The sequence below is a fragment of the Panthera pardus genome, unplaced genomic scaffold (assembly GCF_024362965.1).
Source record: "Panthera pardus isolate Hobbes unplaced genomic scaffold, ASM2436296v1 HiC_scaffold_15, whole genome shotgun sequence".
Lineage (NCBI taxonomy): Eukaryota > Metazoa > Chordata > Mammalia > Carnivora > Felidae > Panthera > Panthera pardus.
In genome coordinates this window covers 10,288,001-10,304,467 of record NW_026526710.1, presented here as the reverse complement: position 1 = coordinate 10,304,467, position 16,467 = coordinate 10,288,001, and the positions used below count along the sequence as shown (strand labels likewise).

At 48.3% G+C, this 16,467-nt stretch overlaps 1 protein-coding gene across 3 annotated transcripts in view; it reads right to left on the bottom strand.

Annotated features, from left to right (window-relative positions):
• Positions 1 to 16,467, bottom strand: part of SRRM4 (serine/arginine repetitive matrix 4) — a 152,657-nt gene that overhangs the window by 32,854 nt on the left and 103,336 nt on the right. For 2 of the 3 annotated variants that reach the window (XM_053902090.1, XM_019467312.2), the window contains exons 2-5: positions 10,145 to 10,291; positions 5,743 to 5,829; positions 3,407 to 3,478; positions 800 to 826 (exon numbers count right to left, since the gene is read on the bottom strand). In XM_053902090.1, coding sequence (XP_053758065.1) covers positions 800 to 826; positions 3,407 to 3,478; positions 5,743 to 5,829; positions 10,145 to 10,291 — 333 coding nt within the window. The remainder of the gene's footprint in view (positions 1 to 799; positions 827 to 3,406; positions 3,479 to 5,742; positions 5,830 to 10,144; positions 10,292 to 16,467) is intronic. The other variant, XM_053902091.1, reaches the window with a different exon arrangement.

Sequence of the window (16,467 nt, the reverse complement as noted above, 5' to 3'; positions counted from 1 at the left end):
GCCATTGCTCAGGCTGCTGGGCTGGGAGGCTGGCTGACATTGGTAATCGCTCTCTACCTGTTAACTGGATAAACAAAAGAACTTTGCACTCTGCCAACTGCTCTAGGTGTGGCTGTTATTTAAGAAGCCACTGTAGGGTGTCCTGATCCTGTGTCTGACAGACGTGGGTTTGAATTTTGGCTCTGTCACCTGACTCTGTGTCTGTGGACATGCCTGTCACATCTGTCTAAATCTCAGTTTCCTCATCTGTAAAATGGGAAGAATAAATACATCCACTGTACAGGGTTATGATGGAGATCAATGGAGGTTGAACGCGCACACACATGGCAGGGGCTTAGTGCAGGATCCAATTTATAGTGGCTACCCTGTAGGTGACAGCTCGATCTGTGCTCACCCAGTGTTCCAGTCCAGTAGGATTTAGTCTCTGTCCCTTGGCTAAGATCTGGGAAGGCTTTGGTGGGGTGGCTGGGGCCGATGGTTCCCTATATGCCCCAACCTGGGATTTCAACGTGATAAAACAGACTCTGACCAGGGTAGCCAGACTTTCCAGGGAGGGGTATTGGTGGGGGCTGGTCCAGGAGCAACCATCCAGCCTGACGGAAGGCAAAAGCTGGCTTGGAAGTTTCAGGGAAACCAGCCCAAGGCCCTCATTTTGGAGGAAACTGAGGCCCAGGAAGATGCAGGGGTTGTGCTCAAGAGCACAGAGATGGAGACGGAGAACTGACTCTAGAAGCTGCCTAAAACCTTGTTAGGAAAGCAGGAAACAGAAGCAAGCAGCCAGAAATGACAAGGTTCTTACCTGTGCCTTCTCTTCTTGGAGAATGACCTGATTAAAGAAATTAAAAGGAAGAGAGACAGGGAGGGAGGGAAGGGAGAGAGGAGGGAGGAAGGAAGAAAATAAATACAGGTGAGTGTGAGGTTTGTTTTCCTGGGACAAACGTATCAGTGCATTTATGATCATGCTACACGGGGGTCAGGACACCCGGCAAATCCTCCTTCTGTCACAGATTTCAGACAACGGACACCATATGGGAGATACTGGTTTGCATTTTGAATTTCAGTCAAACCCACCGGAGCTTCAGTCCTCACCCCAAAATTGTCAGCGGGCCTGTCTCAGTTGGGGGTGGATGAAGGGGATATACAAAAGTCCTCTGCCTCCTCCCCTACCCCCGGGTGGGGTGAGCCTAGCGGTGGACTCTTCTCCTCCTCCTCATCATCACGGGACAACCAGCTCCCACGTGTGGAACTTAACTGCGCCAGGCTCCATGCTAAGTGTCTCCCACACGCTCAGTCTTCACCCAAACCCTGGGAAGTTCTAGTAACAACCATTTTGCAGACGCTGAAGCGCAGAGAAGTTAGTTAAGTTGCCCAAGGTCACACAGCTCCACCCACGTAAGTCCTAGGGATTCTTCAGAGCTCCGCTCAGATATCACCTCCTTGTAGCATTTTCTGATCCCCTCAGGCTGGTTGGGTTCCCCAAGCTTGGGTGAGCTTCTGAGCTTAGTCTTATACTACCTTATGCACATTATAATGACTCATCTTCCCCACTAGAAGGTGAGCCACTTGAGGTCCAGGGCTGGGTTTTGGTCACTGTTCTGTTCCCGAAGCCCAGAATCTTATTCATGGCATATACTGGGTATTCAATAAATAGATGTGAAAAATGGGATTTTTTTTTTTGTTGTTGTTGTTGTTACTTTAGCCCTGAAGCCATGTTCATGGAGGGGAGAGAAAGAAAAATCTCTATGCATCCCCCAGCCCTAGCTCCTATCTCCAAAAAAGTCCACTATCATTAACCCAACATCTCAAAAGCTTGGAGAAGCAGGGCCAGAAGTAGGGTGGTGCGTAGCAGGTGGCTTGGAAAATACCAGCAACAGCATCTTCCCCTCTTAATCTCCACCTCCTGGGCTAAGCGTGGCTGGCAGAAAAAGCCATTCCTAACTTTCTGGCACAGTCTCTTTCTCAATGAGGAGAAACCCTTGAGTGAGAAGCCATTTGACTTCTAAGATCCTGATATGGAAAGGTCCCCCAAAATAGGACAGATTGGTCAGCAGAGGAAGGCGGCATTGCCGCCACAGGGGACCCCACGTCGGGAAAGGTTTCTAACACCAAATTAACAACGTTTTGCTAATCAGCTTTCCCACATGTTGTGCTAAGCGTGGACTCAACAGTCGAAATGTCTGGGCAGGCAGTGGACATAGCTGGTGACACCAGACTGAGTTGAGACCATTCTGGCAACAAGGGCTGAGATGTGGCCACACCCCTGGCTTGGAAAAAGCCACTTTGGGGGCAACTTTGAACCAAGGGTGGGATGCAGGGGGGAAACCTACATGCACTCTTCTCCTTTGTTCCACTGATTGTTTAATTGCACAAGTAATCCACCACTGATGTAGGCAGATTGGAAGAGAGGGATAAGCAAAAAAGGATATATACCGCGCTTTCCGTACCGTCCACAGCCAAACATAGCAAAGAACTTACACTGGGAATTTCAAACTCCCTGCCCCCCGGGGCCAAGCCGGCTTCGTAAATGTGTGTGAGGGGGCGCTAAGTGGGGCCTGTAGCACACGAGAGCACCTATGCTGTGTCTAAATGCACAGCAATCCCTCAACCCTAGCTGGTGGCCTCCTGTGGGAAAAGTAGCCCAGTGAAGGCAGAGCTGCTGATTTAACGGAGGAACTGGAAAACTTGATTTTTTTGTTTTATTATGCAATCTCCCAATTATAAAATGCTGAGTTGGCCCATGAGCCACAGATTTGAGTCCTCTGGTGTACATCCTTCCAGTTCTTTAATTCTCCCCCCCCACACACATACATGTGTGTGTGTACGTGTGTGAGTAGTGGGCACCTTTCGGAATGTGTGTCCAGCTCACAATGCCCCTTAACGACGTCCACAAGGGTGGACAATCCCAGAAGCCATGTTTTACATGTCCCATCCTCTAGGTCAAGTGGGACCCACCAGAGAGGCCCTTCCTTGGGAATCCGGAATAAGGAACAAGCCAGAGAGCTCCTGTGTCTTCTTGTGGCCGGGTCTGCCACACGAAGACATGGGAACAGGGTGCAGCCATGTCTCCCCGTGTGGAACAGGGACTGTGTATCCTGCTTGGGTGCTACCAGCTCTCCACAGCCTGGTCCCAGCCCCTCACTGAGGTCTGACTGGTTCCTGAGACACTCCTGCCTCCTTATCATCACACATCCCTACGGGCCGGAGTTGGCTTTAGTGGGCCTCGGGTCCTTGCAACCAAGTTCCAAGTTAGACAAGAAAAAGGAAATAACAACACACAGGTGAGTACTGTACATAAGTGAAATGATAAGTTTCCCAGTGAACTTTGGGTGTCCCCCACTCCCACCCCAACCACCACCCCACCCGGAGGAGGAGGAGGGTGTTTGCCGAGGAGGAAGAAGGACAATACCTGTGTCGCTTATGTTTCTTGGAACCTTTCTTCTTCTTTTTCTTGACAGGCGATGGACTGTATGATGGGGACCTGCCGGGGGAGGAGACACCTTCAGAGGGATGTTCTTAAGGGCCAGCATGGGCTTTCAGAGACCCTTCTCCGGTCCCCACACAGGGTCTCAGCTCTTTCGGTAACACACACAAGGATAATACTGATACTGACATTAACAGTACTTGCATTTATCTATTTGATATAATCAAGTCTGCATTTGTTTTCAACGTCACCATGTACTTTATAGGCATTACCTCATGTAATCTTTCCACACGCTCCTTAGGTAGGGACAATTGCTACCTTCCTTTTTCAGACAAGGAAAGTGAGGTTCAGAGAGGTAAAGTGACTCGTCCAAAGACACACAGCTAGGACGTGCACGAGCCGAACTTCAAACTGAAGCCTCACTGAGAGCAGGGGCCTTGCTCTCAATCCCTTTTTTGTCTGCTGTTCTCCCCTCAGCTCTGCCCTTCCTCTCAGATACTTGAGGTCTCTCTTGTGCCTCACCCTGTCTCCCCGGTAGGGCCGAGCCCTTGGAGGAGACCTCGTCAGGCTGTGGTCGGCACGGGTGGTGCTCTCAGGGGTTACCCAAGAAACAAGAGCCACCCCAGGAACCTGACTATGACTGAAGACTGAAGTTCAAGTGACCTGAGTTCCAAGCTTGATGTACCCCCGACCCATGAAGTCACCTTGGGCATGTCACTGCTCATCTCTGCATCTTTCATTTCACCACTGACAAAATACCAAGGCTGAAACAGATTAGGAGTTTCAAAGTCAATGCCAACAGGGGCCTCTCAGCAGGAGGGGTGTAAGACAATAGAGAGTGGTGAGGACTGTGGTGAACCAGAGAGCATCTGCTTCTCAGATCGGCCGGAGGTCTTATGTGGGAATGCAGCCCTGGGCTTCTGGAACGCCTGCCTTTTCAACACAAGTCACCAGAAAAACACATCTTCGTGTGAAATCTGGTTTTTAAATGATGGCCACCAATTAGACAAAAGAGGAACACTTGGGTGGTTCAGTTGGTTAAGTGCCCTGATTCTTGATTTTGGCTTGGGTCATGATCTCATGGCTCCTGGGATCGAGCCCTGTATTGGGCTCTGTGCTGACAGCGTGGAGCCTGCTTGGGATTCCCTCTCTCCCTCTCTTTTCCTCTGCCCCTTCCCTGCTTTCTCTCTTTCTCTAAATAAATAAATAAACTTAAAAAAAAAAAAAAGACAAAATAAGCCCTTGTAGGTCAAACAAAACATGTCTTTGGGGGGAAATGCAGGGTTGAGAACAACTTCTCTTGGACCACAGCACCTGTCCCCCAAACACATGCCCAGGGGACATTTATTGGATGAACAATTGAATTAGTGAAGCCTGATTTCCTTCTTTGAAGTGTTCTGCCCACCCGTAAAATCAGGAACCTCAAAGCCACTTGCCCCAATTCCCCCCCCTCACCCTACGATGTAGGGTCTTCATTCACACTCCCCTCTGGGTCTTCTTTGGGCCTTAGAACAAGGCTAAAAGGGCATAGCAAGAACCCGGAAAATCTGGAGTTGGGGCCCGAGTCATCCAGACACTGCTCTCTGCTGCCCCCTGCAGGCCTCTTCAAACACTGCCTCTGAGGTTTGGCGAGATTTTCAACCTGACCCCCTCTGGGTCTGGAACACTGGACATAATTGTCGTCTTGAAGAAAGTCTGGAAGTACTTTTAAATTAAAAAAAAAAATTAGAAGAGATTTTACAAAGAAAAAAATCCATGGGGTACAAAAGACTAATTGCTGGCCAAAAATATAAACTTCATTTTCCTTGGCATTCATCTGCTAGGTGGGAGTAGTAGAATCAACTGAGGAGCCTGGGATCCCTGTAAATCTGTCACCCTCTGTCCCCTGCCTTTTTTTTTCTCATCTCTGAAATGGGTACAATACTGTTTGGTAAATTGTGGTCAAAGGGAAAAGACAACATGGAGATCACAGTGCTTAGAGCATAGCCCTCCACACAGAGTAAGTTCTCAAAAAAAAAAAAGTCATATTCATGGTCATGATTCTGCTGATTCACTGGTCATTTGTTGTGTGCCAGACACTATGACAGCTCCTTCCACAGCCATTTTCCTCCATCTGATTCTCACAAACGCCAGGTGTAACAGTATTTTATACACGTGGAAACAGGCACAGAGAGGTGAAGGGTCTTGCCTAAGTCACACAGCTAGATAAGAGGCAGAGATTCAAACCCAAGGGGAGTCACTGTTTGACTCTGAAACCCATTTTACCCCTACTTCATCCTTTCTCCCACCTTTAAGATTTCATCTCCCCTTAGGACGCTCACCTCCTTCTCTTCTTCCGGGTGGATTTCTTCTTTTTCTTCTTCCCCCTGGAGGAAGTTGGTGGTGCCAGGTCTTTGTCACAGGAGGCACTGTGGGGAGCACAGAGTCAGGTATTAGAGAACCCAGGACGCCCCAAGCCCCAACCAGGGCTGCTGCTGCCAAGGAAGGAGGACCCAGTTCCTTGGAGGATGAACGACCCATGGCGAATACCTAATTACCACCTCATGGTTGATTTGGTCATACTGCAGATTAAGCACTTCAAATAAGGAGTTAATGCCGACCTAATGAGACAGACGTTGTACTGTTACCCAAACACCAATTGATTATTTAAAACAGAGTTATAGAGGTTAACTGCTCCTTAATAGATTTATTATTGAATTTGCAAATGGCTCACCTTGGTAAATAAATCACTTTTTAAATAATTAATCAGCAGTTCAGCCCTCCCCCCCCCTTCCCCAGTACTTCATGTCCATCGTTCTTGCCGGAAATTTAATAGGAGGAGGAAGTTATGTTAAGTAGCAGCTGATTATTAAAAGTATATTTGCCGAGGTCTAATGTAATGAGATACATATCTTATATCGCTTCACAGAACCTCAAAAACCTCTGCTCTTCAGGAATAATTATTTCCCATTCAATTAAATTCAAATGCTCTGGCTGCAGCTGAATGAAGTCAACTTATCTCCTTTTATAATTGGGGCAGGCTCCAGGGATTTTTTTTAAAACACTATCCTGTGGCAAAAGGAGATGGGTTTGGGAAGAATAACTGCTTGGGGACTGAAACATGCCCACTCAGTTGAACGTTACCGGGAAAATGTAGTATCAATAAGAATACTATTGTCGTTACTAGTGTTAAGACCACTATCGTTGATCCCCTTATTATGTGCCAACCGTTTTACATATACAAAAACGCTTTGAGGGTGGTATGACTTTTAGGGTCTCATTTTACAGACACAGACCATAAAGCACAAAATCATGAACTGGCTTGCCCATGGCTGCATCTGAGGTGGGATTGCAGTCAAGTCCTGTGTAATTCCCACCCAGAGAGCTTTCCCACAAAACCAACTGCCTTCTCAAACTTGTTTATGTGGACATTTCTTTTGGAAGTCACCCAGCTCTTTAAAGGCCATCATCAAATGCTGCCATATTGAATTCCATTCTAAGAATCTGGATCATTATGGGTAGTAGAAAAAATGACCAAGCGACTAGACTATCTGTTAAGGTCTCTGCATTGCCAGTAAATAAAAATTGCATAGTTATATCTAGAACGTTTTCAAGAGAGTCACTTTAAGCAGGCTTAAATCAAATATCACAGGATTAAGTACCTCACTACTTAACTACACTTATGTGCTATACAGCACAAAGCACAGTACACATGTCCAGGAAGCAGACGGGCTGCTTGTGTAACTGTGGTAGGCCACTTCCAAATTTTTCCGGCAACAAGTGCTTGACACAGAGTAAGAGCCTAATAAATATTTGTTGGGTGACCTAATGAGGGGTGAATAGATGCAATAATTTAGCCACTTGTTAAATTATCTTGTTTCACATAAACACTTCACAGTGTAACCATTGCCAGGAATTTGAAAGAAAAAAAAAAAACCCTAAACATTTAAGGAAGAAATGCTTAAAAAGGAAAAAAATCCTTAAAGCTGTATCTTATAAAATAGAGAAAGATCTCAATGTTTCAGACAATTATTCTCACTTCTTTTTCTGGAACCCCAGGGTCCCAGGGAAGCAGGCTTGGGAACCGCTTACCCTCCTCTGTGAGCGATGGGGTCCAACGGAGAAAGGCCTTGACTTTGGATTTAAGGTCTGTGAGGGGAAAATCAACCCCTTCCGCAAATCCCTCTACCTTTTTCTTCCTCCTGTGCCTGTGTGCCTAGGTGTGCCCTCACAGCAGGGCTGGAGGGGCCAGACGAGTGGTTAAGTAAGTAACACCGCAGTTACACAAGCAGCCACGAAATGTGCAGCAGTTAAGTGTTTAGTGATTACACACGGAGTGGCTCCGTTCACAATGGTCAAACATGCAGACTCTGCAACCATAAAGAACGCTGGCTACAGACGCTGACACACTCCCGCTCCATTACCTCCTAGCTCAGCTACCTCTCTGGGTATCACATGCATCATCTGTGAGACGGGAATAAAACATGATACCCGTGTCCCACGTTTGTCACAAGCAATGAGGCCCTCACTCATGCAATGCGCCCTGGTCTTCAGCAAGTTCATGTAAAAATGTACTTTCTATTATTGTATTATTATTTTTTTTTTTAGCATGTCAGAGAGTGGGTCTCAGATAAGAGAAGGGAGCAACACGCTCCACAGTCAAAGGGACTCTCCGCAGCCAAAGTGACAACATGGCATCCCTGTTGAGATTTTCATGCCCAGAGCCTGCTCTTCAGGCTCCATGACACCCCCGCCGGCATTTCCAGCGCCCCCCACATTCTAGGCTCACGGTCAAGATCTGTACATGCGTATCTGATTTAATCCTCACTCTGATTAGGAGAAGTATATCTCAATATTCCCATTTTATAGTTGTGAAAACTGAGGCCTGGGAAGGAAAACTAAGTGCCCAAAGTTGCTCAGTTAGTACACGTCTATCTCTATGACACAGTCTCTCCCTTGGATTGGCTGAGAGACAGTGTTTTTGAAGTATAGAAATGCCCTTTCTCTCCCCTCTCTCCATCTCCCTCAGCCTCTTATGGAAACAGCTTTTTTCCTGTTTCCTGGAGAGAATTCTCCAGATCTGATGTTGACCTTCACTTCTCCAAGCTGATAGGACTTCACTCTTTCTCCCCCATTGACATCAGAGCCTAAATAAACCCCGCGGCCGAGACGGTAGGCTGGGTAGAGAAGTGGACTTCACCTGTGAGTGATATTCTGGCTTCCCAAGCCACTTCTTCAGAATTCAGATTCTTTTTTTTTTTTTTTTTATAATTTTTTTTAATGTTTATTTATTTTTGAGACAGAGAGAGACAGAGCATGAACGGGGGAGGAGCAGAGAGAGGGAGACACAGAATCGGAAGCAGGCTCTAGGCTCTGGGCCATCAGCCCAGAGCCCGACGCAGGGCTCGAACTCACGGACCGTGAGATCGTGACCTGAGCTGAAGTCGGACACTCAACCGACTGAGCCACCCAGGCGCCCCCAGAATTCAGATTCTTAACTAGACAGCCCTGCTCATGGGCCTTGGGAGTCTATGAATCCTCTGAAATGGTACATGGAATTTGGGGAGTTTTCTTGGAGCATATCCACACTTTCCCTGGTGGCAGCACTCACAGCTTCCATGTAATTCTCAGATGGGTGCCTAATATAGTTTAGAGTCTGTACCTTAGGAAACCAACAACTCCAGGACATAAAGAGAGAATCTGGACCAGATCAGGGGTCCTCAGGCTAATCTTGATCCTGCCACCTACTGTCCTCAGTTTCCACACCTGTAAAATGGCTTTGACACCCTCTGATGCAACAGGAAGAGGTAGGGATTATATCTAGGGCACACCATTGGCAAGGACACTAGGTTCATTTTCCACGTGTCACTGAGGGGGTAGGTACAAGCCCAGGGTAGTGAGAGAGTGGTGAGTTAGTTTCAACCAGCTGATAAAACCAGATAATAAGGACCATGTTGTCAACAAAATTGATTCTCCGGAGGCCAATGCAGACTAGGCTTTATATGTGCAGGGTGCAAAACTTGAAAATAGAAGCCAGGGAATAGATTAGCTTTTTCATTAGCATCAAAGTATAAGGTGGTAGGTGTTAGTCTAGGATTTAAGATCAGAGAGACCATATTTCAAAACTTCACTTTGCCACTTACTGGCTGCCATATTTTTGGCAAGTTACATTACCTCTCCGAACCTCAGTAAAACGGTGTGTCCTCAGATGTCAGCACTGTGCCTGTCACCAATGGGTGCTCAAGAAATCCTGGTTGAATAACTGAATTTAAGGAATAAATGCAAAGATCTGGATCTCAGGAGACAGATCTGGGCTGAAGTCATGACTTGGGAATAAGTAGCTTATAGAGTCATTAAAATGGACAGGAACTAGCTCGATCATCTAAGGCAAAGGCAACAAACTTTGACCCCCCAGGCTGTATCTAGCCTGTCTTTATAAATAAAGTTTTATTGAAATGCATCTATACACCTTATTTACGTAGAGTCTGTGGCTGTTTCTGTGCTACAAGGGCAGGATTGAGTAGCTGTGGCCGAGTCCATCTGGTCCTCAAAATATTTGCTATCTGGTCCTCTACAGGAGAAAAAAAAAAAACGTGTGCTGACTTTTGATTGGGTTTAAGGGTCTGAAAGAGGAATTTGCAAACAGAAGGAGAGGAAGAGTGGCCAGAAAGACAAACTTCACTTCTGTATTCTCAACTTGAACCTCCTCACTGGACCCCAGAGAGGGTTGGGTCAGCATGTCACCTGCGTGCTCTGGCAGGACTGAGCTCCCGGCAGGCCTTGTCTCTCTCCCAGCTGTTGGTGCCCAAGGCCTCGGTGGCCAGATGCTGGCTCAGCTTTTCCGAGGGTCCATCCTGAGCTGGAACCACAGGGCTGCTCTGGGGTTCTGTCCTACAGGGGAACAAATAAAGAGGTTGAAATTGTTAGGATATGACAAGGTCTTCGCGTTCATCAGACATTCAGAGACATCCTAATATGGCCCAACTTTCCTTGCAGTTAGGTTGGCACCGTGAGAGATTATCTTTGGCCACTGTTCTCTCGGTGGAAGTGACGTGTGTCATTTCCGATTTGAGCCAGCAAGGTCTGTGTGCCTTCTCCAGCTCTCTCTCCCTCTGTTGCAGTGACCTTGGAGGTCAGATACCCCGAAAGGTGAAGCTACTTGGCGGAGGAGAGATGCCTGAGCCACATCGGACTTTGCATGATAGAAATAAGCCTTAGTTGGGTTGAGCCACTGGGATTTAGGGGTTTATTTGTTACGGTGGCATTGCTTATCCTATCCTATCCTGACTAAACCACAGGGAGAGGCTGGAAACCAGTGTTCCACATCCTTGCTCAAAACATTCAGTAGAGGCCAAAGCATGAGAGAATCAGTTCCAATGCCCCTTTGCCACTTCTGTCCATTTCCCTGCCTTATCCCCGGATGGAAGAGGTGTACATAGTTGGATTCAAACACTGTTTCCACCACTTAGTAGATAGAAGACTCCATCTCTCTGTTTTGCACTTTCCTCAGTGATCAGATAGGGAGTAACACTAGTCCTTATATTGCTGGATGGTTATGAAAACGAGATAACATAAAGCAAACAAAACGGCCTTAAAAAGTGTCTGTTCCGTTCCCCTTTGCTCCACTTTGGTGTCCTTGGCAGGTATGAGGCCACCTACCTGGGATGCAATTCCCATGAAGGCCTGAAGCTCATCCCTCTGCCTCTGAGAAGAGCCCCAGACAACTCTAGGAAAACTACCTGAGTCCCACTTCCTTCTTTGGGACCCAGAAAGGAGAAGGAAGTCACCTAGGTCCTCAGTCTTTGAAGACACTGCCACTCATATCTCCTGGCCCCCAACCTCAGGAGTTTGGGAGGAACAGGTGGATTTGGCATCATCCAGGGAGTGCCCCTCCCTCCTCACCCTGCCTGCAGAGTCCGGGTCAAGCACTGACCACAGGCAATAGCATTTCTCCTGCACCAAGCACCTGCAGCCAGTGCAGGACTGGTTTTATGACTCAGGATGAATGCATCTGATAAGCCCCCTGCTCCTTAGGGCTGCCCAGAGAGCAGGCCAAACCCAGTCAATACTGAAGGAAGGGCAGCAAAACACATCCGTCTCTGTCAGCCGCTTATCAGCGCATCTTTAGAAGCAGAGCTGAGAGATGTGGCAAGCCCAGGAGGGATGGAGATTCTTGTCGGGGCCGTCCGGCCCTCCTCACTGCCCACGCCAGGCTTCCAGAACTCCGGCGTTCCCTACACCTCTCTGCTCTGCTTCTCCTACTCTGTGGGCTCCATTCCCATGCCTCCAGTCTCTTCATATGGAACTCTGTCCTGATTCTGCTCAAACAACTCAGAGCTTAAAATTTCTGCCCAGTGCCCAGCAACACTTGCCTCCTCTCATACTTGACCGGGCCTAGGCTAACCTGCGTCCAGGCCAGTTCTAAGTGTGGGGCTGCAGTGAACAAGAGAGAGGTGTCCCCTGTGATAACGGAGTTTACATTCCAGACGGGGGGTGGGGGTGGGGAGCAGGTCTAAGCGCATGCACAAGTAATAACGTGGCTTATTGGATGGCAATAAATCATGGAGAGAATAAAACAGTATTCTGTAATGGGAGGGGGTGACTGTTCTTTTGTACAGAGTATCAGGGAAGAAGGCCACTCTGGAAGTAACCGGGGGATGGGGGCTTAAAGGAATAGGAACTCACCTTGCAGTGAGTGGTGGTTTTAAAATGTGTTCCAGAGTCTTTGACAGACCTGCCATGAAAAGATGCAACCTAATTTCCTTCCCCTTGAATACTGGCAGGGCTTAGCGATTCGCTTTTAATGACTAGAAGGCAGTGCAAGTGATAACACGTGACTTCCGAGACCAGGTCACAAAGGCGGCTTCTGCCTCGCCCCCTTTGGACTGATCACTCTGAGGGAAGCCGTCACCACGGGGTGAGAACCCTCAGGCAGCGCTATGGGGAAGCCCGCTTGCAGAACAGCCGAGGCTTCCGGCCACCAGCCACGTGCACACACCAACTTGGAATTGGACCCTCCAGCCCCAGTCGTGACTCATCAGATGACACTACAGCCCGGGCTGACATCTGCCCACAGTCTCACGCGAGATGCCCAGCCAGAGTGGCCCAGCCAAATTCCTGATGGGGAGACATCAGATCTGTTTGTTGTTTTAAGCTATAAGATTTTGGGGGGGGGGGGTAATCCGTTGCCTGGCGATGTACAGATTCTACACAAGTTATCCATGGGAAGTGGAAAATGTGCTCTAGGCGGAAGGAATGGCAGGTTCAAAGACCCTTGGCATATATTCACAAGAAAGAGCAAGCAGGGCTAGGGTGTGGTAAGAGGGGAGAACAGAGTTCGCGTCTTGTAGGTCATGGGACTCTGCGGCTGAGATGGCACGGCTTTCGAACAGAGGACTGACTCACGTGGTCTGCCTCACATTTTAGAAGGATCAGCCCAGTGGCTGAAGACACTAGACACAAGGGAGGAGCAACAGGGAGGGAGGTGCATGCAACTGTCCAGGTTCGGATCGGTGGGTTGGTGACGGAGGTGATGAGATGTGGTCAGATTCTGATATTTGAAAGTGGGACTCTAGCATCATTTGCTGCTGGCTAAAGGTGGGTGGGAGAGAATAAGAGAAGGGGAGGGGTCAAGGATGACTCCAAGGTTTTGAGCCTGAGCAACCGGCAGGATGGGTCCCCACTGATGAGGTAGAGATGGTGACGCCGGGGGCAGACTTAGGGGGAGATCTAAGCCCTATCCTCGGATATAACAGTCCTTTTGCTACTATGACTGCAACTCCTGATACGAGCTGTTGCCATTTCATTATCTTTCCTCACACCAGACTATGAGTTCCCTGGGAGTGGGACTGTGTCTCACTGCCCCAGAGCCCACTGCGTGGTAAACACTCAACATTTGTGCAATGAATAAATGAAAGAGCACATGCATTGGCTAAAGAGAACACGCATTTGTTTCAAAGAGTTAGAAAGGGATTTTGAGATGCTTTGAGTTAATCCCTTCACGTCACAGTTGGTGGAAATAAACCAGCCAATGCCTCAGTCAACTCCGATGGCTCAGTTGGTGCATTTTCTATTGTACCCCGTATTTCTCCTAGAAAAGTGATCAGCGAACTTATCAATGGATGTGTGTTGCCTTGAGCTGGACACACGTAAGAATGGGGTTTTGGACTCTGGGGCATTATAGGAAACCATGACCCAAATCTGTGTCCGAGGCAAGCCCTCAAAAGGGAAAAATAAACAACAATAACTGATGTGAGCAATGTGGCAGAAAATAAATAGACGATGAGTAAGAGCTGGCATTGTGTGGAAGGTCTCAGTGACTTCCGCTGCTGGAGGGAGAGGAGGCACGGGTTATCTGCAGCACAGGGACAGATGGGGAATGCTACTGCCAGGCTCTGGTGGACCAGGCTTAGGGTGAGGACAACCCTCATCCACCATCGCCAGCATCAGGGACTGGCAAATCCCGATGATGTTTTGGTGGCGTTGCTGCAGTTATAACCTGATACGGTCGATTGTTCTTTTCCCCCCATAACGCTGGCTTCACCTTCCTTGTGTTAGGTACCCCATCTGGGATTTTTGCAAACAAGCTAAAAAAACAAACAAAACCAGAATTAATTCTACCAGGCGGATAGGGAGTTGTGAGGGAAGGAAGAAAGGAATTCTCCATAATATCATACAACTTTTAAGATCTTTTTCCAAGATGTTCTGACACTTGGCTTCTCTGCTTCCTTAAAACTGAAAGAGGCTCTGAGACCATGCAGTCCCAGGCTTCCCAAACCTGGCACAGTATCAGAGGCTCCCAAGGAGCTTTTAAAAATACAGACTTCTCAGTCCCAACCTAGCCATAATAAATAGTCTCAAAGGGGTGAAACTAGGAAATCTGCATCTTAAAGAAACATCCCTGGTAATTTCGCCTCCTTTGGATTAAGAGTAAATCCAAACTGATTGCCAGAACTAAAAGGCTCTGCATGATCCGGCGTCTGCCCCGACCCTAGACCCCATCTCTTACCCTTCTGTCCATCCCTCACTCTGCTCCATCCACATGGCTTCCTTACTGTCATCCCTCATGTGGAAAATGGCCTTTGCTCAGAGACTTTGCCCTTCTGTTCCATCCATCTGGCATGCTGTTCCTCCAGTTCTTTGCATGGCCAGTTCCTTCCTTTGGTTCAGAAGTCACCTTCTCAGAGAGACCCTCTCTGACCCCCTTAAGTGATTTTGCCCCTCTCTTCACCTGCCGCCAGCACAGCAGTCTGCTGTGTTACTGTTTGAAATGACTATTTTATATGTTTGTTTGCTAACCACTTGTCTACTAGACTGTAATGTTAGCTTCACGAGAGTGGGAACTAGCCTCTTTTCTCACCACGGAATCCCCAGGGATATGGTGCCTGGCATAGTGTGCCCTTTTTGCTCAATAAACATTTGTCGAATGAATGACTGATGGATGGATAGATAAATGATGACTGATCTCAGGTGGGAACCACAGATCAGAGGCAAACTCTCCTTAGTACAAAGAAGCAGTGGTCCAAGGAGAAGGGCCCGCCTCAGTTGAGACAGCATCTCAGCGGACTCAGACCTCAGCCGTGGAGCCCCTCTCCCCCAAGCCACCCCCCGCCAGCTTCCTTCCCCACCTCCCGCTCTGCAGCCTTGCAGGGCTTTAAGAAAAATTCCGTGTACTGTTTTTGCTGAGGAGTCCCGGCAGCTGCCTCATTTTTACCACAGGGCCCTTCGATGTTGCATAAAAAAGCACTTAAAAGGAGGCGAGATCTTCAGGGGACAGCTAAAACAGTGAAGTCAAGGGCCGGCACACTCCACTTCACAGAGGGAGGGAGGGGGCCGTGCGTGCTGAATTCCTCAAGGCCTTCCCCGCTCTGTTCCTGCTAATCAACGACCTGGAGCTTAGATGCTGCTCTCTGTAGTCATGGCAACCAGCAGATTCCCAGCCTCCGATAAAAGTCAGGCCTGAACTTTCTACAAAACTCTCCGAGATGCCCGGCTCCCTAGCTGCTTCCCTGCTTCTCACATCAAAGCGCCCTGCTCCCAGCAAAGTGCTCACTGGGCCCTGGGTTGGGTACGGATCCCCGTGCCCCAAGAACTAGATTGAGTTAAACACCGACTGGGGAATAAGAGACAAATAATGTTGGAGGGGAGGAGGAAGGGTCCCCCACCCTGGCTCTCCTCTGTACTGAGTGGGGAAACTGAGGCCCCAAGAAGCAAGGGACTTGCCCAAGGCTGCACAATGAGTGACTCATGTCAGAGCTGTGGCTGAACCATGGCCTTTTGACCCCCAGTCTGGTGCTCTTTCTGTGTCACTAAATCACAGCAGCAGAGACAGCATTTATCAAGCATCTACTCTGTGCCAGACACCGGGGCCATGCACCATCTCATTTAAGCTTTCACAGAAACCCAGGAACAGGCATGGTCATCCCTACTGTACAGGTGGAAAACCTGAGACCCGGGGATAGTAAGAGGCAAGAATAGTAGCTGCCCTGCCTGTTTATAGGAATCAACTGAGGAAAAAGGAGAGAAATCTGGAAAACACTTTGAAAATGTAAGGAAGTCATACGTGGGGGTAGAGGGTGAATCTTGGTCATTTCATCATAAGACAGGGACTTGTTTTATGTGTTTGGAGAAGGGGCTGTATCTCAAGTTTGGCTTGGATGTTATATTCCACAAAGAGGAATGGCATTTGGTCATTAGATTGGGGACGCTTACTGCCTTCATCCCCTTAACAGCTTCTCCTGGGTGTAGAGCACTAGTCCAGCATCTCAACTGAAATTGACAACCCTCTGTTAGGTGCCCAGTGTAGTGAACTTATCCCCATTACACAGATGAAGACACTGAGACCTGGAGAGGAAAAGGCTCTTGCTTTCCATCCAAGGTTCACACCCCAGGTTCTTATTCTACACGTGCATTCAGGCCTGTGGATGGTCCGTCCTTGTCCCCACGCCGACCAGATACCTACCGTCTGCCTGTTTCAGTAAGAGTGAAGGCCCACACCCTCAGCTCACGAGTCCACTAGAAATCTCAAGCCTTATCACGGGGCTGACTCAGCCTACGGACAAGATGGA